At 36.3% G+C, this 26,412-nt stretch overlaps 1 protein-coding gene across 2 annotated transcripts in view; it reads right to left on the bottom strand.

The window, feature by feature from the left end:
* LOC113066854 (transcriptional enhancer factor TEF-1-like) overlaps nucleotides 1-26,412 on the bottom strand; it is a 35,047-nt gene that overhangs the window by 6,859 nt on the left and 1,776 nt on the right. For both annotated transcript variants that reach the window (XM_026238924.1, XM_026238925.1), the window contains 4 exons: nucleotides 14,862-15,116; nucleotides 2,628-2,692; nucleotides 2,131-2,193; nucleotides 39-173 (listed from right to left, as the gene is read on the bottom strand). In XM_026238924.1, the coding sequence (XP_026094709.1) occupies nucleotides 39-173; nucleotides 2,131-2,193; nucleotides 2,628-2,692; nucleotides 14,862-15,063 (465 nt within the window). In that variant the 5' untranslated portion in view covers nucleotides 15,064-15,116. The remainder of the gene's footprint in view (nucleotides 1-38; nucleotides 174-2,130; nucleotides 2,194-2,627; nucleotides 2,693-14,861; nucleotides 15,117-26,412) is intronic.

Genomic DNA, 26,412 nt, shown 5'->3' with positions numbered 1-26,412 from the left:
ACACTGATGCTTTTAAAGTGGTCTGGGGCATCTCTTACCCCTGTCGCCCCAGGTAAGGAGGGGCGAGGGAGTCCCGCGAGCCCCAGCCGGCTGTGGATGGCCGTGGCCGAGACGATCTGCGCTGAAGACATGGCCGCCATCCTGTTGATCGCATCATTCTTCACGGTCTGGTCCTTCAACGACACACATCACACAGAAGATTTAGCCCCTGCACTCTTACTGCTATAAAACCTCATTTATTTTGTTATTTGAAATAAAATCAAACCCTGGCTCGAGGGCAAAGGTTCCCGTCATTTCTTTAAATGAATTTGTCTCCTTAAGACATGATGCCGTGAAAAATAAATAATGCCCATTTAAACTGCTCTGCCGTGCTCCACTATACAACATGAATGGGAAAATAGTTTTTTGACCTTTGAATCTGAAAATATTAAAAAAGAATTAATTAAAGAACTTCCCCTTAACATTTGCTTTCTATACAACACTTAGTTTTATGTAAGCACTGAGTACTGAATATAGCAGAGATAAACTGTACGTGATGAACTCGAAACTGTAAGATACTACGACATGTGAGTTACTTCCAGTCTACAAACCGTTTAGGCCACCAATATCCCTCAAATGTTGCCGTAACTAGAGAATGCACAGCACGGAAACCATGTGGTTAAATTAAATTATGCATTTAGCAGACGATTTTATCCAAAGCAACTTACAGTGCATTCAGGCTATCAATGTTTACCTATAATGTGTTCCCTGGGAATCGAACCCCCAACATTGCGCTTGATTGTGCAATGCTCTACCACTTGAGCTACAGGAACACTATCATGTGGTTAGATTTGATTTTATGCTCAATGCTGTTGTTTGCTTTTATCATCAGTTGAATGTTAGTTATTTGTTGTGTGGTGATTAAGATCTCATTTACTTTCATGTTTGTTGATAAACTTATGTATATAAATACGCCTTGTCTGAAGAACGTTAGCTCTGTTTTTGTAAGAAGTGCTGTATAAATGCAAGCAGTCAGCTACAGCACATGACTGTCTGATAAATGTGTTGCATTGTGGCCTAGCAGGCTGGAGCGCATATACTTAAAGAAGAGCCTTTTGTATCATCATAGAAACTGCCAAATAAAATGAGTAACCAATCATATTCCCCCTCTTTCAAAAGCACCACAGTGAAAGAAAGAAAAAGAATCAGGGGTTTTGTCAGTTCACTGTTTAACCACGAGATGCCACAGCTGCTCAAAAGCATGATCCTTTGACATCCTCAGATCAACATCAGCATCAACACATCACTTTGCATTATGTTGTATAGTACAAGGATAATTTAGAATTATATATATATATATATATATATATATATATATGATGTCAGAAAGATAAAAAAAGTAATACTTTTATTAACAAAAGCATTTTAAATAGTTTAAAAGTGACAGTAGAGACATTTAGGTTTTTATAATGTTACAAAAGCTTTGAATTTCAAATAAATGATGTTCTTTTGGACTTTCTAGAATAGAAGAATCCTAAAAAAAATTTTCATGGCTTACACAACATTGATAATACTAAGAAATATTTCATGATCACCAAATCAGGTTATCAGAATGATTTCTGAAGGATCTCATGTGACACTGAGGAGTGGAGTAAAGATGCTGAAAATTCAGCTTTGCATCACAGGAATAACATTCATTTTATAATAATATTTTACAATATAACTGTTCTACTGTATTTTTTACTGTTTTATGTACCCCCTTTGAGCATAAGTGTCTGGAAATGTTGCATCTGGATAGATGCTGTACTCACATACTGAATAATGTCTGCCTTTGACTTTCACACTGCATTTTAAGTTGTGTGACTGTTCTTCAACAACTTTACTCAAGTCAACCCGTGTATCACATTAAATATTTCCATGCCTTTCCAAAACAAACGAAACAGGAAGGAAACGGACAAACATGCTGAAGAAAAGCAGTTAGCCAGTTGCCTGCATACTAAGCAGCCACAAGTAGGAAAGCTAGGTTACAGACAACCAAACAACAGGCCCTCGTGTACACACACACACACACACACAGTTCAGTACAGATATGGCCTGAGAAACTACACACATACACCCACAGACTGTGTCAAACACAAGACTGGCATGTACCTTCAGCTTGGAGTGAAATTCTCTGGATTTCCTCCGGGCAAGAACCTGGATATGACTGGAGACCTGGTCACACACACACACACACACACACACACACAAAAGGAGCATTTTGTAACCATGGAGATGAAAGGCCCCCTGCCAATAGCCACAAAAACATGCACTTTAATTACAAACAGAACATCCAACACAGCCTTTCACTTCACTTGTTCAGGAACAAGAAAGAAAGAAAGTGATTGGCTATTTAAATAGTTAAAAATTCAGTTTTCAAGTCAAACTGACTTTACGCTAAAATTTTAGCGATTTGCACTTAATTAAGAACACAAAGCAACAGGTGTCCAGTCAGTGAAGAACGCTTTGGTAACTAAGGAAGGCAGAAATCCAGCGAGACAACGTTTGGATAGAGCCATAAACAAAGTCTGGCTCGCCACGATGTGAATTTATTGGAAATAGCCTCTATTATTTATTTCATCTTTAGAATTTGAAGCAGCTCCACTGACCTGCTTTCTCGTCCGTGTCTTTCCCGTCCTGAGTTTGATGTATCTGGCTATTAATTCATTACGACCTGTAAGAGAAAATAAAGAAATTCATTAATAACCTCTATTCAAATTTTATAACCAAATCATTTCAGTGACTTCGAACTTAAGTATTGAAGGTTACACCAATCCACCAGTAGTGACGACTATAAATATATCTTAAATACACACAAAACTTGAAGAATTAGCTGAACTAGTGTATATACTGAATTTAAGAAGAGTTGAAAGATGGAGCTATGAAAAGTATTATGTGAATATGAACTACTGAGTTTATAATGAACATTATACAGTACATTTTTTAACATCATGAAGGTAAACAGATTATTTCATTTTTGTGTGAACTAGTCCTTTAAGGACAATATCTGACCGCCAGACAACAAGCAGCATCAGGGTATTTACTCTAGCTAGCCTTTACCCAGTGTGTCTGCAGTGTAATCTCCTCCAACCCAGACCTGGGCCTCCTTATTCTTCCAAACACACACACACACACACACACACACACACGCGCGCTCTCTGCACGCTCACAATGCGGGTATTCATGCACACTCTGCTCTCAGATCAAAGACACTCCAAACGGCCAGCTGTAAGCATGCTTACTGCTGCATAATTCGTTCTTTTCAGTCACTTGAAAACATGCTCAGCTGGACTTGGCAAACCTGCAAAACAACCTCCAGAGAGAAAGGGAACTTACAGGGACAGAGAAAGAGAGAGTGAGAGAGCCTGTCGATGAGAGCTGAGTTTTGAAATTCCCCCCTGTGGAGTTTGGTAGACAAATCAAAGCAGGATCAAAGAGACTAGCTGACTCTCATCAAGAGATACCATAAACAACACTATCATCTCAGAATTACTGAATGACTCAACACTCCTTTACAAACAGTAAAACAGTACAGTGATTGTATGAATTCATAAAACACTGTCTGAAAGTATATATATATATATGAGTGTGTGTTATTTTAACAAACTATTGTTATCATGAATCATTTTATATTAACAAAAATTAAGTGTACTCTATTTGCAAGTTAATTCAAGAAGGTTCTGAGTATTGTGCACAGATCTGAATGCCAAAGATATTTTTACACATTTATGTACTTTAGGTAACATACACTGGGGAAAATGTCAGATTTAGTCATCATGTTCAGTATAAATGAACATTTTATAGTAAAAAAAAAATCATTTACTGCATCTTATGCATAATACACAACAATACACTTTTCATTTAAATATTTATATACATTTTATATAAATGTTTAATCATATATTAAATACACATTATAGTAATATTATCACAGTATTATAAAATGTATTAATAACAATATTATATTAATGTAATAATAGTAATTAATTTTTTTATTTTATTTTTAAATTATATATTACATATATTAATAATACATTAATATTACATGAATTGCATATATTTGAAATATATTTTAAATTTGGTATATTTGAAATTAAATATATATATAGGACTGCACAGTGAATTTAATTTCAAATCGTATTTACAAATGATTGTGATGTCACAATCACGTTATCGTTCAAAGGTGCAGTTACAAAAACTAAGTCCACTAACATTATTCTGCATGCTTAAGGTGTGCATGTTTTTTTTCTTTCTACGTGTTATCTTAAGGTTTTTTCCCATTGTTTTTTAATATTTATAATACCATGCATTTTAATGTTTATAATACCATGCATATTTTTACTTGTTTTGTTTTTATTATTTAAAGAAGAAACCAAACTGATGTATAGTTGACATTTGAGGCTTAATGCTACAGAAAAGCAATACAAGTTTTTCATGAAGAGTGTATTAAGCTTGTTTGTTTTTTATAATAATATAGCATGCGGTTGCCAGTCAAACAATGGTATAAACCTATTCAAAACATACTATGTATTCATATGTAAATCATAATATTATGAATTATTATGGATTATATATAATAAATAACATATTCTAATTTAAATGGTTGACAATCCACCAATTACAGGACATCTGATTCTTCTGATGACTCAGCCATGTTCTCTTGTAAAGAAATGTGTTTTTTGTTGATGACTCACTCAACGACACAGAATCCTTAAAAGTAAGTTATGACAAAAAATGATAAAAGAAAATGCAGAAGCTGAATCTCTGACAAATAACAGTACAAGATGTGGTTCAACGGATGCATTGAAATTAGCAGTAGAAAAAAAACCCTGCATTCAACTGACTGCATTCCTCTATAGTGGCATTAAAAAGGTTCGATGTTATGCTGGTGGAGGGCAGGCCACAAAAGCCACTGAGGATGCAGTGGGTTAAAGGTCATAACATTACAATATCAGCTTGATCAGCACAAAGCAATGCAGCTCTGAAGAACACCCACTGTTTGCAATTAAAAGCGAGCTGATAAATGGACCTCACACTGACGCAGGGTTAACCTCAGCGTGTCTTCAGAGGGGAAAGATGGCGCCAAAAATGGAGCTCGTCAGTCATTGTGTAATGACAGCTTTCTCTGCTGTCAGTCTCTTCCAACTAACTAAATGAAAGCATGTGATTTATGCGGTGATATCCAAAGCTGAGTGCTTTTCTCTGGATTTCTAAAGCAACTGGTACTGTCCCCGACAGGGACAATTCACCCAACAATGAGATTTCTGTCATAATTCACTCATTTTCATGTCAACAATCCTGTATGGCTTACATTTCAGTATGCTTCTTACACAATCATACGGCTTCAGGAAACTTGGAATATAGCGCATTTTTTGTTTAAGTGAGTAAAGTATTTAAACATTAACTCGAAATGTTTTTGTACTTTTTTGACACATTCAAACATTGAAGGCAGACTAAAACATTTTTCTTTTGTCCTGTAGGAAAATAAAAGTTGGTTTGGAATGACATGAGGATGAGTAAGTGATGACGAAGTTTTATTTTGGGGTGAACTGTCCCTTTAAGGTGTGATAATACAGAAAAATAACTAAAGCTGCAGCTTCATAGCTAGTATGAGCTGCTCATGGCTTTCTGGCCAACACTTCTTCGCTTTGATTTCAGATTACACTAACTCAAGTCTCCATTCTGCGTGATGAGTCTGTCTGAAGAGAGTTTAGACTGCATGGGCCATTGAAAAGTAAGGGTGACGTCAGAAGCGGAGACGCGTGGCTCACTCACTCGTGCACTCAAGTTCATCATATGGCAATCCTCCTGTCAACTAAAATACCTCTCAGAAAAGAGATGTCATTTGATAAAACTATTTGGTTCACCTCACAAATCTTAGAAAAGCTTTGACCATTTCAAATGACCCACAAGTATCGGGGTGTTGGCCTCAGGGTGTGATGGTGACGGGCAGGACAGAAACCCCAAATCTTTGGGACAATGGCTGCCTTGCCAGGCCTGATGGATGACTCTGAGCTCTCGGGCTGCTATTAGGATCACAATGGCCCAAGCTAACAATACAAAGACTTTCTGCATCAGGTCCGTGTCTAAACTCAGTGCCCAAACTGAAACTGCAATATTCATATCTGACTGATGTAATATATAATTGATAATTTATGCATTGGTTAACATAATATTTTAAGCAACAGAATACAATAATAGCAAGATATAATTGTCAATAATATCAAAAACACAATTATTATTATTCATGTCCAAGTTCTGGTGGACATTATAACAGTGAAATAACAACAGCAAAGGCAATACTAATAATACAAATTAAAACAGATGTAATTATAATACAAAATATTTAATAGTTATTTGTTAAAATATAAACCTACATTTTATTTAATAAAAATAAATTAAATTAATAATATTACCGTGTGTTTTAAAAATATAAAATGTATTATGATAACTATTTAATAGTAAATTATTATGATAAAATGTATATTTATTAAATTATAGCAGAAAACAGAAATATGTGACTGATCAATTAACAACTATTCATCATAATATTTTTCAGGTAACATAAAATGTCCCAAAAACCTCATTGCAGCCATTTCAATTCAGAGAACTTTACTCAACTGCTAAGTTTAGAAAGAGCTAAAGTTAGATGCTTTACATCCTTACATAAGTGTCCCAAAAAGACTTCACCTTTCTGAACAACTTTGATCCAAATACACAGCTACACATGCAGAAGTTTGAATATGATCACTCAAGGGATTCTGACTTTGTCCAGTCCTGCTAACTGACTTATCATCTACCTGCTCATTTATTGCACAAGCATGAACAGTGAGGAACGACAAAATGCCATATGGTTATGAGTAAAGGTCAGCCTCCAAAAGCAGATGGTGGTCTGAACCAATCCCCTCTCTGGGAGTCAGTCAGCTTAGACAGATACGATCAATGCAGGTGTTTCCCTGAGAGCAGGACCGAGGGGTGCGGCCAACTTTTCCCCTGCCAAATAAAGCCATTCACACACACACACACACACTTATGTGTACACACATGCCTGCTACCATCTGATTAGAGTTAGCCAGCTGTCCTCTGTGACGGGAACAGCCCGTAACACGATGACACCCCTCCGTCCGCAAGCCATTTTCAGAGGGAGGGTCTGAGAGGAAATTCAAGGCCAGATGGCAAAAGACCGTGACGGACAATCTTTTCTCTTCCAGTGGACACCCCCCACATCCCGCACCCCGCCAAAACCGCTACCATTATTTAGAGAAACCAATTCTGAGGGGAAAGTCATGGACATCAGATGGACCAATACTTGACAAACTTGAGGACAATCGGGAAAAATTATATATATATATATATATATATATATATATATATATATATATATATATATATATGTGTGTGTGTGTGTGTGTGTGTGTGTTTGTGTGTGTGTGTGTGTGTGTATAGTAAGCCTGGTCATCACTAGAACTTTCAAGTCAAACTTTATACTGTACATAGAGTACATTTATAAAAATAAAAAAAAACTACAGATGTTGAACCAAGCTCTGTAAAATGTAACAATGCAAGTTTAACTTTAACATTTTTACATAAAAAGAGAGGGAAAATAGACACATATAATAATAATAATAATAATAATAATAATAATAATAATAATAATTATTATTATTATTATTATTATTATTATTATTATTATTATTATTAAAATTATAAATTTTAAGTGAAAATGAAGTTAAAATATATTTGAATAATTAAATAAAAAAGATATTTTCTTATTACATGTTTCTGGTAAAAAATAAAATAAAATAAAATAAAATAAAATAAAATAAAATAAAATAAAATAAAATAAAATAAAATAAAATAAAATAAAATAAAATAAAATAAAATAAAATAAAATAAAATTAAATTAAATTAAATTAAATTAAATTAAATTAAATTAAGGACTTTCCTCTTTGGATGGCACCATCCACTCAAGTTTATACCAAAAGCGACCACAGTTTAAAAAAAAAGTCCTGCCCTAAATTTGTTGTCTTTAAATTCTTCACATTATGAATATAAAATGGGTTCAGAAAGTGTTTCACAGTCAAACAGAAGAAAGCAAGGATCTAAGGAACCACAAGCACTGCAAGTCTTGAGTCAGTAAACAACTCACTGTAGTATGCTTGATGTTAAAAGCCCTGAAAGTGTGTACACATACGAAAGTCTGCTACTGAAAGAGCTCTAGAACACTGAAAGCTTCTCTTCCTCTGATAGAAAAGTATCTGGAAACACAGAGTGAAAGGACTCAGTTTGGAGCTGTTTTCTTTAATGGGAGCAATTAAGCATGCTTCCTGTGTGTGTGCGCAAGGGAGAGTGAGTGTGTGTATGTGTGCTTGTCTGACTGTGTCCTAACATGGTGCGCTGGCTGGAAACATCACACCAGCCTGCAGGAAATCACACATGGAAAATCCAAACAACCTCAAATGACCTCTCGCTCACTGCCTCTCAAACTTGTCTTGCTTTCTCCCTCATTTAGTTTTGCTTGATAAAGTTACTGTGTGCAAACTTCATGAAAGGAGAGCTAAAAATGACATCTGTTTGTCTGGCAGGGTAAACTTGACAACCAAATGATTTTTAGATTGAAGAGAGAAACTTGTATAACAAAGGCACACTGGCTGAGCTAATGTGTGTTTAAATGTGATGATCACCCAAAATAAGATGTATGGTTTCAATTATACTATTTTTAATGAGCTTGAGCTTTTGGAGTTGAAGTCTTGTTCCCATGCAACTTTTCCCACGAACGCTGTATACAGTTGTACAGTAACTTCCACTAAAAAACCTAATAAGGAAGCATGATTAATCAAAGTAAAACTGAAATCGCGATATGGCTAAGTACGACAATATAATTAAATAAATCTCAGCGCAAACAAATGTTTCAGAGTGAAGCATAGCCCTGTGTTCATTTAGACACAACACACTCATGATAATAGTTTTCCAGTAAATCCTGCTAAAATTAAATTATTGTTATTATAAAATAAATATACAAATAGAAATATATATATATATATACTGTATATCCACCATTTCTAAAATAACTTTCCTTTTTAGATTACATCACAGAAGCTGTTCAAGTTTAAAAATAAATAAATAAATAATACACTTTTTTCTACTGCAATTTAAAATTGTAATTAGGGCTGAAACGATTATCAACAACGTCAACAATAAAGAAAGTGTTTACAAATCTTTTGCTGTCGAGTAGTCATTTGATTTCATATGGCCTAATGTAAGAACCTGCAATAATGCAGATTATGTTAAGAGAGATTATGTTATAAAATAAAAAATAAAACGTCTTGTCACTTACCTTTATTTTGTTTCCTGTCCATATGACTTACAAAAGGAGATGTTAGGCAGAATGATATATCATTCAGTTACTTTTTATTATAGCTAATTAAATAGTGATTAAGAGTTTCTCTGTCATCTTATTTTTTGTGCCAAATATATTAATATGTATAGATTAATTGTATAATTTTAATTCCATAATATGACTTTCAAAAGCAGAAGAGATTACTGTAATTTATTTTTTAGAATGTGTATAACTAAATATTTTAACTAATTGCAAAAGCTGAATAATCAATAAATGTCTACCGATTAATCAGTGAAATAATCGGTGATTAGTCGAGTAATCATTCGAATAATCGTTCGATTAATCGTTTATCAAAATAGCCATTTGTTGCAGCCGTAATCGTAATCAAAATTTGATATGCCATTAATGCATAAAATTACATAAAGTTAAGGGTTTTGAAAAGTAAGTGTGGTTACTGTCTTAACTGATAATAAATAAGTAAAAATATTTCAGAAGGCTTTAAAAATCATTCATGCTTCATGTACAGAAATCAGTAAAAAAAAAAAAAAAAAAAAAAAATCAGTGCAGAAAATAATCAAAAACACTAATGAGGAACAATTTTTTTTTTCACCCGCCACCAGACAACAATAAGATTCATTATGGAGCTCAAGGACTCTCTGTAATATGATATCAGTGTCTGTTTCAATCACTCATCCATCTCAAACAGTTAAGAGGTGTGAGGATGAAGCATGCTGTGTCCTGTCTCCTAACTGGCTCTCAGTGAGGTAACATCCAGGCCTCTCACACCTATCAAAGCCAAATGAGAACATTAATGCACTTCAGACAGGACTTATGTCCATACGGTCTTCCGGGAATCTGTACCTCCTTGCAGGAAGTCCCTTTTTCAAATTCACACGCTGTCCCTTGAGAAACATGATTAAACTCTGTACCTCTGGGGCAGAAATTGGGCAAAATGACTCCTTGGCCCCATTTTATGCAACACAAAAGAAGCAAAGTGCAGGTTTAAAGTGGGAATATACATAGTTCTTTCGTAGACCTTGAAAAGTAAAGACTTTTTTTAAAACGCCCCACATCTAGGGACCTCCTCTGGAGCAGCCGTAAACACAAAAGCAATGTCCTGTGTCATTTTGCAAACACTTCTTTCAGATAACCCCTGTTTCCCAGCAGAATCTCCCAACCTTTTCCATCAAACAACATCTCACACTGACAAGTTTCCTGTTCCTTTATCAGTAAGAAAGTCTTTCTGTGTGACTCTAAACAAACCCGTAGGTGGAGGTGTGGCGCTTTGTCATTCAGAACTGGGATTTTATAAGGGTTTAAAACATAAACAGACACTTATGCACAGTGAGTTAACATTTATGGGTGTATTACAGGTATACATTTTCTCATATATCATTTTAAAACTATTTTAACAATGATTTAACTCACTTAGGAGATAAAAATCTAATAAGACTATAACACATAGTTTGGTGACTAAAATGTACTGCTCAGTCCAAAAGAATCATATTTTTTTGATCTGGGGTGCGGATGTGGGTAACATGGGTTTGAATCTAGCTCGCAACATTTATTCTACCTCAACTTTTCTTGCTAACTTTACTGTCACCTAGGGATGTGTAAAAATACACATTTGCAAATATTTGCAGCTAGTTGGTTTATGGAAATATTTAAACCGTAATACCTAGGAAATCCTAAACAATTACCATATGTTTGTTTTTAGGAAGTTTTATTGACGTCCGTTGGACACATAATTATAAGATGTTCACATTAAATATGGTATTTGTTTCATAACTAAACAATAATCATAAAAAAAGAAGAAATAAACAGTACATTACATAAATAATTATGTGTCATTAAATTCAACAACAACAATACAATAATAAATAAATGAATACATTTTATTCTAAAACTACTGGACTTTACTAACCACAATTTATCCATAAGAATTGCTAGCTCATATAAATGAAAAGGGAGGCAAAAAGGCTAAAAATATAATCATTGCATTCAATGTACCAGATTCTTAACTGATTTAAATGAATGCTTGATTCGCTTATCTTTCATATTTGAAAATAAAATAAAATAGCTTAAGAAAAGAGCGGGGTATTGTTTTGTGATTTTGGATCACCTATCATGTACTTCTGCTGATGGCAGAGACTCAGTAGCATATTAGCCAGAACAGAACGACGATAACTCCCATAACCACTAGTTTCCCCTGCGGAACGTAATACAACCCAAACTGGCACAAGAGTCTCAGAGTGGGTCTGTTATCCTATTGTCAAAGACACAGCTTAAAATCACAGTATTTCCAATCCTCCGAGGCACACATTATGTTCACAAAGCCCATCACTGCCTGAGCACACCAGTCTATTCATTGCACTCACAATTTGCCATTATGAAATGCAGAAAAACATAGCGCTGTAATGTAAAATTAGGAACGATTCGGGCTCTTTTCGCATAAAAAGGGCTGCACACAAAATCTCCTTTAAATTAAACTAAATAAAAAAATACTCTGGACTTTAAGCAAGCCAGCAAGAACAAAGATGGCACTGAAATGCCCCTCAAAGAGTGCAGCAACTGAATAGCATTAGTTTTAGGCTTGATATTTTTTTTTACAAACATTCTACCGTATAAACATTAATTCAATATAAGCAGATTCACATATATTTCAAATTACAGAAGTTGTAAAAGCATGCTAAATCTGACAAGTAAAATACAGTCAGAATGAAAATAGGTGCACACATGCAAATCAGTGGTAACAGACAGTGTGGCAAAGTATTAAAAAAATATAAAATAAAATGAAAACTATATGACACAAAATGATCAATGACTATTGACATTAAAACCTGATATAAGACAATATTAAATTTTAATGTTTAGCGGTCACTATACTAAAATATATACAACCACAGAATGGCCAGGTCTGGTTATTTGTGCTTAAAAATGACACAATACATTTGTTAAGTGCAGGTGGATATGGATGTTGGAATATAAAACACTTAATAAAACAGTAGAAATATGAATTGGCTGAGATTAAGCTAAGTATATCCCCTCAGAAGTGAAACCACTGTGATTAGATCTTTCTTTCAAACCCAGCGGGGGACTGTCAGATCTACTTATGGCATGCTTTCTCTGCCTAAAATCAGTACTAGTGACTAGATATCAGAGTCCACACGGAGGGCACTAGTCTCACAAAGGGGGAAAAAGAGAGAAATATCATGCAAACAAATTTACATTAAAAAGACCTCTGTTAGTGTAAAGAAAAGATTTACTGTATGGGAAAAACAAGTGTTTTGTTCACCTGTGATACCACATGGCAGCTGCCACAGCTTTTTGTACCATCTATAGCAAAAACCTGAACTCTTTGACACAAGTCCAGTTTTCATGCCTCTAAAGAGCCCCCTCAGGTAGACACTGAGATGAGCTCAGCCACGACACAAGGAAAAAACAGCATATTGTTTTGAAATGAAAGGCAGTTGCTATAGGGACGGCCGCTAATTAAGACCTGGAGAGCAGCAGAACTGGGGACCAGGAGCTTGACTTGGATGGATCTGTGATGGGCACGCTAAGATAAATTCAATCTCCAACAGTTGCTATGGAAGATGAAATAATGAAGGTGACGGCAAGTGCAAGGCTAAGGAATGCTACACGTACACCAGCGTAGGAGGTGACAGGTTTGCCTCAGTGACTCAAGAAACCCCCCACGAACATCAGCCAATTTATTTAGAAGGAAATGCCTGAAGGAGAAAAACACTGTGGTCATGGGAACAAACAGGTGTCTGTTGGGAAAGAAATATCCGTCTTGCAATTCGTTTAATTTTGTGAACCTTTTTTAAATAAGGTTCAATTTGTTAACATTAGTTGAAACACTAACAGTGAGCAACTGTTTATTAATCTAGCCTAAGCTTCATGTTAATTTATATTGCGACAGGTTGAAAATGCATTAATATGTAAAAATTAACATTTACTCAGATCACCTTATTTTACAGAAATTAAGTTGCACCTGTCTATTAGGTCAACAGTTGCATTGTTGAGAGAAAAAAAACCTACAGATAAGTCGCATCACATTCTATTGTTACATTTAGAAATAATTTTAAATACCTATAAATAAAATAATGTTTACAAATATTGTAAACACTGTTTAACATCCTTTAAATTTTTATAGTATTCAGAATAGAACAGAATATAAAATATAAGATATAAAACAAACATAAATTCTAGATAAATCTTTAAGAATTCTTATAAACGCAAACCTAAACTAATTAATTAAAAGAAAAACTGAAACTACCAATGTCTGAGAACTGCACTATACAAATACACTCATGGGCTTATGAAACTCTCTCGCATTATCCAAATCAAAAATAATAAATATTTTCAATTTATAAATGCATTTTATAAGTCATAGCACATTTTAGATGATAAAGTGACTTATACACGCTTAAAAAATGGAAATAAATGCTGTTTAGATATCTACAATTTTTACTTAATGCATCAGGTGATCATGATGTTAACACATTGATCCTTATTTTAAACCTCATTATCAAATTTTACCAACATTTCTAAGGAAATATTTCAAACAGTAAAACATGGTGCTTGCAACACCAAGACCATGGGTTCGATTTTAAGGTAATGCATTAATTAAACACCTTAAAATGTTGCTTTGGATAGAAATGTGTGGCAACTGCATAAACCTATATGTTTTAAAAGGACAGGAAATTTGTAAAAGGCAAGAAAACAGCAAAAGAAACAGCAAGTTGGATTCAAACGTGTCCCCAGGTGGGCTGCAATCATGACAAAAACTTTGTAAAAAGCAGCGCTTTTATGATTTTTAAGCTTGTACACTTTTCCATCAAGCATCCGGGTTTAACAACTGTTCGGTTTTCAAGTTGTTCGTAATAAAGACAGCTGGATACATGTCCAAGCAGTGTGAGGAGGCTTCATTGTGGACAAGGCCAAGAGCATGTTCGAGAAAAGAAAAGCAGAATCCCCTCTTTCCATGACATCACCCCAGCAGGGAGTTTGATGCAGGGAGGGGGGAAGCTTTGGGGAATGAGGTTGGGGGGGTTTGGGAGCGCAGCTGGTGTCAGCCGCACGACCATCTGCTCCTAACTAATGGTTCACGCTGACTTTACATCAGAACCCAGGACAGCCAGCCTGCTCCACCGCCTGGCCCGCTGGAGTCCCGTTTTTCCAGTTTCAGAGGCCCGATGGACCTCATCATTTTACCCTGAGGACAGACAACTGAGAACTTTCTGACGAGTGTGTTTCCCACCAACTTCAACAAACAACTCACGATTACGAGCAGTCAAAACAAGCTGCAACGGCAGTCATAACGTTACACAGCTAGTCAAAATATGCAGATTGAGATAAAGGTCTGTTAGTAAAACCTCTATATTTAAAGTGAAGTTAGGTTCAACGCATACTTGAAAAGGTGGTCTAGTTCATGTGAACCCCGGATGGAAGTTCTGACCCGAGCAATCAAACCAGTTGTTGCAGGTTTTCAACTCACCATACATTTTTCCTTCATCGGACAGGATGATTTTCCGTCGTCCGCAGGGTGGGTAGATGGCCAGGGCCTCCTGGAAGCTCTGCTCGATGTCAGGGCTCCACACGCCCTCTGCATCGTTGTCCATTGGCTTATCAGCCGAGTCGCTCATCCTCTCGATATCCTCGCCGGCACTTTCACTGCCGCTCCAGCTGCTGGGATCCATAGCAACAGCTGGGATTTCGGAGCCCGAGTCTGGAAAACTCTAGGCACACTGACCTAAGAAGAGCAACCAATAAAAACAAGCAAATTAATAGTCTTGTTTAACTTGCTGCAAAGAGTTAACTTAGGTCTCTGAAAACACTTCGATTCAAGGAGGGGTGAACAAGAAGAAAATTTTAAATATAGGATTACCTTAATTTATTGTTGTGGTATTTCTAATGGTACCCCAAGATACTTTAAAAAATACCATAGTATTACCATAATGCTAAAATTATGCAATACAAAATCATACTATTTATGACAATTCAGGTTACTTTGAATAAAAGCATTTGCTAAATCTGTATAGATGTATATACAGTAATGACAATGAAGCAATATATATTGTAGCCAGGTGTTAGAGTTCACTAAAACTAAATTTTGTCAAATAAATGTAAACTGAAATAATAATAAATTCTCAAATAAAACTGATTTCAGCCATTTGCCAAGGAAACAGTTCTCAGAAATAAATGTCAAAAGTGCAACAATTTGAATTTTAAACTAAAATTAAAATGAAAACAGAAACATATAAAACCCCATTCAAAATAAAAAACTATAATAATATCTCACTGATACAAAAAAAAAAAAAAAATATATATATATATATATATATATATATATATATATATACATCCTAGGGGTGTAACGGTTCACAAAATTCACGGTTCGGTTCGATACGATACACTGATGTCACGGTTCGGTTCGGTTCGATACGTTTTAGATACAGCAAAATGTAAAAACATCTCAACTTTTCAGAATGCCGCAAGCGCACCGCGGGTCATGTGACAAGAACTAACCAATCAGCTTCATCCTTTCCCGTAACAACGTTGAGAGCTCAGCCAAGATGAAGGATCAGCTGATCATAGTTGTATATGGATTGCAATTTTGAAATAAATTTAGTAGCAGAGCTACTGCAAGCGATTTTTAGAGCTGCAAATCCATTTATCCTTCGCTGAAATTTCCGCGTCTCATGGAGAGAGCACGTCATTGTTGCTTAGCAAAGACAGACGCCTCATGAGCGCTTCTGCCCGAGCGCTTTGGAAAGGTGGATAAAAAAACAACGGTATGTCGCATCTGCAACATGACAGGGTACACCAGCGGGAATAAAAAAAAAAAAAAAAAAAAAACACCAGCGGGAAAAGACGAAAAAAAGGAGAAACATGCACGCAGCAAACTATCCCTGCAGCATTTAGAAACTATAGCTTACAGGGAATCCAACCCAAACACCAGACCTGTTGGTTATTGGAGGATCTTCTCATTTCTAGTCTGTTAAACGCATTGGCTATTTTGCAACGAGCCTTCAGCGCGTACTGAGTGAGCGAGCGCCTGCTGAGTAGCCTAACATAAACATATAAGATGGTGTTTTTTTCTTCTTCGGGAGTGTCAGGGGCGTTGCCTGTTACGTTGTTTGGGTTATTGGGCTACCTTGTTGAACGCATATCATTATATTTCTCTCTCTCTCTCTCTCTTTTTTTTTTTCAAATATAATTAATTACTCCAACGAACCGTTCGGTATACATAATGCGTACCGCGTACCGAACCGAAAGCGTCGTACCGAACGGTTCAATACGAATACGCGTATCGTTACACCCCTAATACATCCTCATTTAAAATTTAGTGCAGGAAAACAGACCATATATAATGATGAAATCCTGCCCCCTAATATCAACTTACTAGCATATCATGGCTTCCTGTTTAAAGAGGAAATAAATGGGGAAGAAAATGGGGCCTGTTAAACAATGCCATTGCATCATCCTGTTTGCATCAATGGCCTGTTTACAACTTGACACAGTGAATCTATTTGGGGTTTGGAAATGAAAAATAATAATCAACACCGAACACATTAAATACAATTAAAACATTTACACATCCCCCATGAAAAACATCAAACCAAAAGCTAACATGTGCTTGAAAACCCAGGAAGGAAATGAGAAAACACATAAGCCACGATAATTTAGGAGTGGCACTTAGGCTAAACCAAAACAGCTGCTGTCTTAGAAAGGAACACTTACAAGCTGGCAATGATGTCAGACCAGCTTTTACATTTGTGGTAGAAGATTGCTGAATGACAAATGTTGATCCTGTAGCTTAAGAGAAAGAGTGATTAACCCAAATCACAAGCAATACTCCTACGAGTCACTGTATTTAGCATTAGCACCACACAGTACGTTTCAAGTTGAAGGAAAACTGCTTGCGGCTAATCGCAATCTCATTATAACCATTGCACTACAAATCAAGAAAACACTGCAACAATCTGGCAGAAAATCACATCCAATCATAGCCAACTGCTCAAATAAACAGCCAAGAGTGGCACAACATCAAACGCATGTGGGTGTATGACTTTGGTGTAAACCGTGAAGTGTTAAAACCATGCATATCTCATCTAAATGGTCACACAGAGTGATTGCTAACTACAAAAAATTCGTTTTCAAGTCACCTTTGGCCTAGAGGCTGCACTAATTGGGGAAATACCCAGTCAAAACAGTCCTGCCTGTATTGTAGAACTACTAGCGTGGGTTTCCTGTCAAATTTGAGCCGAGTACACTACAAAATGTTAATGTGTGTCTACAGAATGCTGGTCCCTTGTGAAAAAGACATACAGTACACTTCTTTTTTGTTGTTGACATAATTAAGTAGATATTATGGGAACTTTATATGTCATTTCATAATTACTTCTATTGTCTTCTATTCACTACAGAATACACTGACAAGCATTTTTGGTAAACTAAAACTGTACATAAAATCATTTCTATTAAAACTTGCATGGCATGAGTTTAAATATATTTGTAATGATGAAGTTGCAATTTAATACATTTCAAATATATTAACTTTATAACGCACTACAGTTAAAATTACAATCAAAAAGTTTTCTATACAGCTGGACAAAAGTTTAATAAATAAGGATTTATAATGTACTTTATTATGTAGGCTAGTACAGTTTATATATATATATATATATATATATACTTTTAAAATGTGAACCACTACAGGTGCACATTTAATACATAGTGCACTTTCGTTTTATCTCCAGCTATTCTAACTGTGAAAGCTTACAATACTGTATAACCAGCTGTATATTAAGTCCCCATTTGGGCAGTTAAATGTGTGTGAAAAAGTGTGTGACAGGGTGTCTCACTAACACTTTACAGTTGTGAATGTTTCTTTTTTAGTACATGTGTGTACTAAGTGCTGATGTTGCAAAACAAATTTCACTTGTACTGCTGAGAGAGAGTGATAAAATTTGTGCATGCTGCAAACTGCTAAATGCTCGGGCTCTTAAACATCATCTTCCTGACTTGGAAATGAACTCAGCTGTAATCACTTCCAGCACAGTCATGTGTGCACCTTTGGCTTTGCCCACAATTACACTGCAATCTGTAGTTTTCCACTTCTGGCACATCATGGAAACACTTACCGAATACTGTATTTGTGCATTCAGTGCAGTATATCGGAGATTGCACTTCAGATCAGAGCGTTTATGTTGAGCTCTTAGCGTCTATCTCATGTGAAGGTTTTCTTTCATGCAAATGCTCCCTGATCTTGTGCATTACCAGCAGACCAAAACGGACTAAAAAGTGCATGCTATAATTACTTGCATGGTAATATCACGGATATCTGAGAGATTTTACATAAGCTTTGAATTAGCATCAACAAAAGCAGGCTGGTGGTTTGGACTGCGGAAGATTAAAGAGAGCCTGAGTGTGGTGGTTTCATCTGAGAGGGAAAGAGGCGGCTCTCGACACACCACACATCCTCCCTGTAATTTACAAGACTTCACACTTCAAAAAGAGAATGAAACTCAGTAAGAAAAAAACCTGTATGGAAGGCAAAAGAAAGAAACTAAAGAAAGAAATAAAATACTTGTTTATTTTGGCTGAGTACTCGATTAACTGTCTAACAACCAACTAATCGATTAGTCGAGTTGACTAGTTTCTCTTTCCTTAATTTTTAGTATTGATATTTTTAGCAGTTAAGGCCTGTTCATACAAAGGACGATAACTATAATTGCAACTATAAATAATCAAAACTGTATCTACATTTTCTAATAATCTAATTCTATGAGAACATTTAAATCCATAACAAAACTATAATGATAATGACACAGAGGCAAAAATCATTAGAATGACCTTCAGAATTTTTTTTATTTTTTATTTAAGTTGGGAATGATACAAACATTGACAGCCAATCAAAATCCATCCTGCTTTAAAGAGCTTAAGCATTTAAAGAGCCAGATGACAAAACTGCAGCAAACGTTTACAACAAGCAGAATATTATTGTCTATTACTGTGAATGCGAATCAAGTTAACGTTATAGTTAACATTTTTGGCATGAACAAGCCTTTAGGCATCGCTTTGATTAGCATAGCTATTAACTTGCTATGATTTAGCTGTAGGACGTTTGCATGGTTAAATTTTTGTTGTGCTTGTAAACTTATCCACTTTAAAGTGGTCTTACATATTCAGAAAGAAGAGAAAAACTGTTTTATGAACATCCGACAACACGTGTTGCATTTTAAAATGGCGTGTCAAGTTAAAAAAAATCTTAAAGGGACAGACAGTTCTTTTTTACCCTCACATCAATTTAAACCTGGTCAGTGAGTACCAAAACTGAAACATATTTCAAAATATATTTTGTGTTTTGTTAAAGATAGCGAGAGGGTGAGTAAATGATGACAGTAAACTATCCCTTTAAACTGAACACGTCATGCATCACAATCAAGTTTTCTCAAACCAAAGACATTTGCACAAGCCGTCAGCTGTGGACATCAGGACAAATCTCTGTGTCTCGTTATGTGTGCACATGTAAGGTCCCATAATTCCCGGCTGTGAGGCAGGCAGTGGGTTCACCCGGGCGCTTCTGCTGTTGTAGAGTGCCAGTCAAAGCCAAGATGTTGTGACTGCTCCAATATGGCAGTGCTTGATGCTGGAGAGCGCAGTGCTTGTGCCGGGGCCTCAGTGGCAGATGGAAGGCCGAGATTAGTCATGCAACAATGTACTGTGGTCACACTTACAATACACTTCACCCTCCAGGCAGCCTCAGCCAGCCAAAGGAAAGGCATGGGTGCAATCCCACACAAACTGAGCGGCACACATCCACCCCGGGCAGCTGTCTCGCTCCCTCTGGTCTACTCTCGCTGCCAACGGATGAGGGTATCTCACAGTATCCGTGTGTACGCTTGTGGCTGTCCAAGTCCATGAGCGAGAACACCACTAAAGCGCCAGCTTGTTGTAATTAAATGTAATGATATGTATATGAGTACAGACAGTGTTTGCGTGGGGTCTCATTTGTGGCATAACGCTATAGCAAACTCTCCTACATGTGTCTAAAACACAAATTCGATTCCAAACCATCACGCTGAGGTCTTTAAAGTGTTCACGGGAGCCTGACTCTCACTTCATTACCAAATGAAGCTGTAATCGAACTACTCCGCTCTTGTCTGCACATTAGCGGCTCCCTATTGATGAAGCTGGCAGCCCCTACATTTCCACTCGCCTCCACTTTGTGGCTTTGGTTAGATAATTGTATAACAGTTTACTGGAAAATATAGTCATACCTTGTGATAGAGGTTTGTAATTGCCCTGTGATTAGTTAAATGTAAGTAACAACTGGACTGCATCTGTTATTTGTTTAACTGTTTTTGATTATTTCAATGAATATTCATCTCAGGAGCTTGAAGAGACAATAGCTAAAAAAAAACAACGAAAACCAACAAATAAAACTACATAGTTGTACCACTACATGCTCCATTCAATTAGTCAAAACGAATGGTTGCATTAACCCTCGTAAGCCTATTCCACTTTCAGAAAATGAGCTACATAGGACATAACAGAGAAGGCTTATTAAATTATTAAGTGAAGACATAATGAATGAAGGGTTTTCATATATCTAGTGTCTGAAAGTGATCACAAAGAGCCTCCTCCAATGCTTTTCTAGCAGTGACATGAGATGCGCACACAATGCTATTAGTCTCTATATTACTCTGTCATCAGCCAGCAAATTCAATTAAGGATGACCTAAAAATCCATTCTTTCAGTCTTTCTCTGAGAGAGAGGCTTTTGCATTTCAATGGCATGTGTTGTATAGTGGCCAGCACATCTTGTACTGTGATTGTCAGTGTAGTATTAGCTTAGATGAAACCATGTCAGTTTATTTCTGTGGAGGAGCCATGCCAGAGAATCCTTCCTCAAAGACCCTTCCCTTAAACTGCAAAAAATAAGCATCTGAGAAGACGTCTTGAAGATGCAAGAAATGTGAAGGGGTTCTTAAAAAAAGGGCTGTGGATCCTATTCAGAAAGATAAGAAAATAAGCATCTTAAATCAGAAAAAGTTCAACCTTGTGATACATTTTCAGCGCCTTCTTCTCTTTAACCTGGCATGTGCTTCATATTAATTATTTGTCATGCTGATGACTAAAGGAGAGGTCTTACAAAACAAGTCTTTGAGAAACCATCCTTGAGGCGACATGGTACCAATCTAAAGATGTACTATCCATAGCTTCATTTAAATGAACATAAACCACACAGCTTGGCTTGCTCGCTCCCCAGGTTATGACTTTATTTAAGGCAATTTTGGAGGTCTTACAAACCCGCTAATATCCAAACGAAAATATGTCTGTGAATTGCACTGCATGGACTCAGGGATGGTGGGCTTGTGAGCACTGCTGTTATTGCTTTCCCCATGGCTATGTAATCCTCTCAACCAAGTGCTAATGACCCAAAAGTGACGGCTGGACTTCTGGAAAGTTATTGTTGAGTGGGCAGAGAAAGCTGGCTTGACAAAACAATAAGGCTAGAAAGGGTTTGCATTCACATTCATTTAAATTAACAACATGGAATCTGATGCAGTGAGTAAAGAATCAACTCTGATTTACACAAGTAAGATTTGTTGATTCTGAAACAATATTCATATCTTAATCTGCCTTTTAAAATCAATGAGTGGTTGAGAACATTGACTTGTAGGCCATATTACATTTCTAGCTGATACATAAGCGGATTATTATTTTAACTGTAAGGCCAAAATTAAAATTCTATAATATTTTTGCCAAATAAAATAAAATAAAAAAGTGAATTTAGGCATCACAAAATTAGAATGTATGTTATGAAAAATTGATAAATATTTTGAGATTTTCTAAAGATTAAATTTAACAGTAATTTAAATATTACAATTACTGAACAAAGATGGAATGAGCTTGAAAAAAAATAAATCCAATATCTACATTTTTTTAAATCCATTTTAATATCTGCCAATAACCGATAAATGGTCAATATCTAACCTATATATTATTTTGTGGAAATAAATGTCAAATAAAACACAAACATCAATCCATTTAAATGCTACAAATAAATGTATAGGCATTACAACATTATAATGTGTAAAAATTTTATTTCACAATGTTAGATTATAAAAATTCTTAGTGTTTTTAAAGAATAGCATACGAAATTAGAATACGGCAAAGGCAAAATAAAGGAAGTAAAGGAAATTATCATGCATAATAAAATATAAAATATCAATATAAAAAATGTAAATAAATCTCTAATAAAGCCCTGAAAATGTATATATAATATTTAAAATATTTAATAAAGCAAAACGATAATAAAGGGTTAGTTTATCCAAAAACGAGTCAAAAATTAAGCCGTGAAATTAAGTCATCCTAGGTGTATATGACTTTCTTCTTTCAGACAAATTCAGTTGGAGTTATTTAAAAAATTACCTTTGATCTTTGAAGCTGTATGATGTCATTCAACGGGTGTTGCACTGCATCGGTCCTTGAGAAGTTTAATAAAAAGCTCATCCATTAAAAAAAGTGTCTCGCTCGGCTCTGGGGGGTGAACAAAAGCCTCCTGTAGCGAATCGATGCGTTTTTGTAATAAAAATATCCAAAAGGTAATAATCACTTTAATCTAGCTTGCGCTCACTGTTCTAAACTAAGCAGTTCCGAGGGAATGATGTCTGAGATCAGCTTTGCGCATGCGCCGCTCATAATTGACGTACGCAGAAACACAGAGGAAAGATCAAAACAAAACAAGGTCACTAAACAGAAGTACAAAACGAGGATTTGTAAAGAAGAATGTCAGAGGATTTCGATATAAGCTAAGAGGAGACTTTTTCCTTTGCTAAAGTAAGGAAACTTTGCTTCCTTTGCTCCTGTTAACAAACGTTGGTTTTCATGAGACTCATCGGCGCATGTGCAACGCTGACCTCTGACGTCATTCCCCCGGAGCTGCTTCCAGTGAGTGCAAGCTAGATTAAGATATTATTATGGTTTGAATATGGATATTTTTCTTACGAAAATGCATTGATTCGCTTCACAGGAGGTCTTTGTTTACCCCTTCTGAAGCCGTGTAAGACACTTTTTTTTATGGATGCGCTTTTTATTAAACTTCTCATGGACTGATGCAGTGCAACACTCGCTGCACTTTTTAAGCCGATATATTGTACAATTTATTGTACATCCCTAATTAAAAATTTTTTTTTACATCGCGTAATTAACATTTCTGAGAAAGATTGCCACAGATGTGTCACCTCCACATTCCTCAAATCGAATTGGTTGCTATAGGAAAGATGATTCAAGTCCATGTGCTCCTTAAATTACCAAATTCAGTCGCTACAGTGCCAGAGGCCACGTACAAAGTCTACTTCCTTGAAGACAATCCAGGAGCAGACAGGTTTCCTCCCCGGTACTGTGGGGCAGACATGTTCTGTGATCACTCCACAGTCTCCATTCTTCTCTATTTTTCGCTGAGTCAGACCCCGCTATTATCCGATGTCTTCCTGGGGTGCCACTCTCCCCACACCAACACACAATGCCTCCTCCAAGAAATGGAAGAGAGGAAGTGTTCAAATAAGTGTGAGATCCCGAGAAGCATGGCCAGTGTTTGCTCATACCCTTTCCTGACCGTACAGCAGGGGACAAAGGGTGTCATGATCTGCACTCGCTTCCTGATTTACCACAGATACGGTTTCGTGCAGATAACACAGACGGTTCTTATAAACGCAGAAGAAAGTCTTTTCAAAACTCTCAGTACATCTGATCAAATTGTATCGAAACAGAATTGTTCGACCTTTCTTGGCATCTCCTCAAATCCATTTAGGACACAGCACTGCTTTTTTTTTATCAACTGCCCAAACAGGAAAAAGAAAGCTTTTGTGCATAGTTTTTTTGTTGATGTCTTTTTTCACTATTCTTAAAAAGGATGTATTTTATGATCAAAGAACTGACTCCCCCCTGAAATGCTTTTTAAACTGTTTCATAAACTAAATGAAATTAAGGAAAGAAAAACTGTAAGACCACCTCTGATTAATACTGTATGGGAGGTGAATAATGCTCTGTTTAACTGGAACTCTGAGGTTTGAGTTTGTGTCAGGAACTGACTCATTTAGTGACTGATTTCACTCTGACTCTCCCTAAGCTGTTGTTCTGGCATTTCCACTGAGCTCAGGGAACATTAAAGGAAAAACAGATTTTATGATAAAATAACCTGCACAAAACAAAACTCTTCTGTTCTCACCAAACCTTACAAAATCATGATCTATATACACAATAATAATCGATGTATCTTTAGCTACAATATCTATTTGTTTCTTTTGTAATTAATTCAAAATCCTTCCCTTTTTTCTCTCAAAAATGACTCCATAATTGGTGTCTTTCACTCTAGTTCACTCAAGTCTTTCTATCTGTCTTGTTTTGTTTCGGAATTCACAAGAAAACTTTTCTGTGAGCTAAATCCAGCAACATTTGCAAGCTAGCTAACAGTCTAGTGATCAGCCTGGAGCAGACGTGCTGACATCAGAGGCAGAGCCCCAGTAAGGGTCTCGTCTCTTCTCTTCTATCCTTGGTCTTGTGGAGCGGTGGGCTGTGTGGAGAGAGCGGTCCTTTTGTGACAACAGAGTTTACCTCAGGGCACGTGGGCCTTCTGCTGCCCCGGGCCACAGAGGACACCCTATTGTTCCTGTGTTCCCTGAACAAAGCCAGCCACCCGTGCCCCTGCTCCACACAGTCCCACTGAGCCATTGTTCCGCTGACAAACTCTCAACCCAAATTTCATTACATATGAATTTTCCTTTGTCACCCCTTAAGACCCCCCCTCGCGTTTTGCTCTGACAAATCTTTTCGGGTTTTGTATTCCACCCCCTCCCCAAACCAGTTTTCATACAAGACTTGTGATTTTGCATGCCAAAAGAAAAGGATGAAACTGCAGTGAACACGTGTAACTTTCAGGACCAACATAATCTCTATAGTCAAATTTAGTCCCAATCTAAACCGAAAGCTCTTTTTAACTATGTTTTAAGTCCAAATTTATCTTCGTTTGATCATCAAAACTATTAAACAGATCATAAGCACCTGTTGAATAAATACTTGGCATCTCCGCCTCACATATCGTAACTTTTTTCTTAAAAATACAACACCCAACAAAACTTGGAATTATTAAGAAATTCTAAATATCTTACGTTAATGACAAATGTCTGACAAAAAGATACGTTTTTTTTTTTTTTTAAATGAAAACCAACAAGATGAGAGGGAATATTTATCAGATGTATGGAATGTAAAGCATTTTTTTAACTTTCTTTTGTCCCAATTTGTTAGCATTTCCCACACATTATTTTCTAGGAATCCCATTCAATCAAGTTAAAACGTGCTATTTATTTCCTACTAAACCTGTATGGAAAGCAAACATACATTAATTACAAGTGCCTAACTATTGTACTTTGGCTATGTAAACAGTCTCTCCCTCCCTAAACTTACTCAATCCCCTCTTTGGATAAAAAAGACATGTAAAAGAAAGGACAAAATACTACATAATGGTGCTGATAAGCTAAATTACCAGATAACATCGAGGCACACACAAGCCATATGGTGCCTCCACCACTATCGGCTGTTGCTGGCATAACAATGGAGTTGGCTAGACGGTGAGTGGCAGCAACAGTCAAACAAATGGCCGTTCCTCTGAATTAGCTCTCGGCCAGAATGAATACACACAGTTTAGCATCTTTCAGCCTACAGGTGCGCTTAAGTGGCAAACCAGATGTCAGCATGGGAGCGGGACTGTTTGTGGAGTAATTCAGCTGCTCCACGAGCCCCTGCTTCAATAACAGCAGGAACAATGAAGGGCCCCTCCCCCCGTTTTCCCACAATCCCGTGCTCCCAGAGGAAGCCCTGTCTACTGAATCTGGCACATTTTTTTCTCTCTTCTGACAAAGTTTCAATTCTTGAAAACAGAAGTGTTAACTGTGTTAACTGGTTCTCACCCTCTGAAAGGTTATATTACAATGTAATACATAAAGTTACATTTTAAAGGCCATGATTTAGTTACAATCA

This window comes from Carassius auratus, chromosome 50 (genome assembly GCF_003368295.1).
Source record: "Carassius auratus strain Wakin chromosome 50, ASM336829v1, whole genome shotgun sequence".
Classification (NCBI taxonomy): domain Eukaryota; kingdom Metazoa; phylum Chordata; class Actinopteri; order Cypriniformes; family Cyprinidae; genus Carassius; species Carassius auratus.
This window is presented reverse-complemented; position numbering and strand designations above follow the sequence as displayed.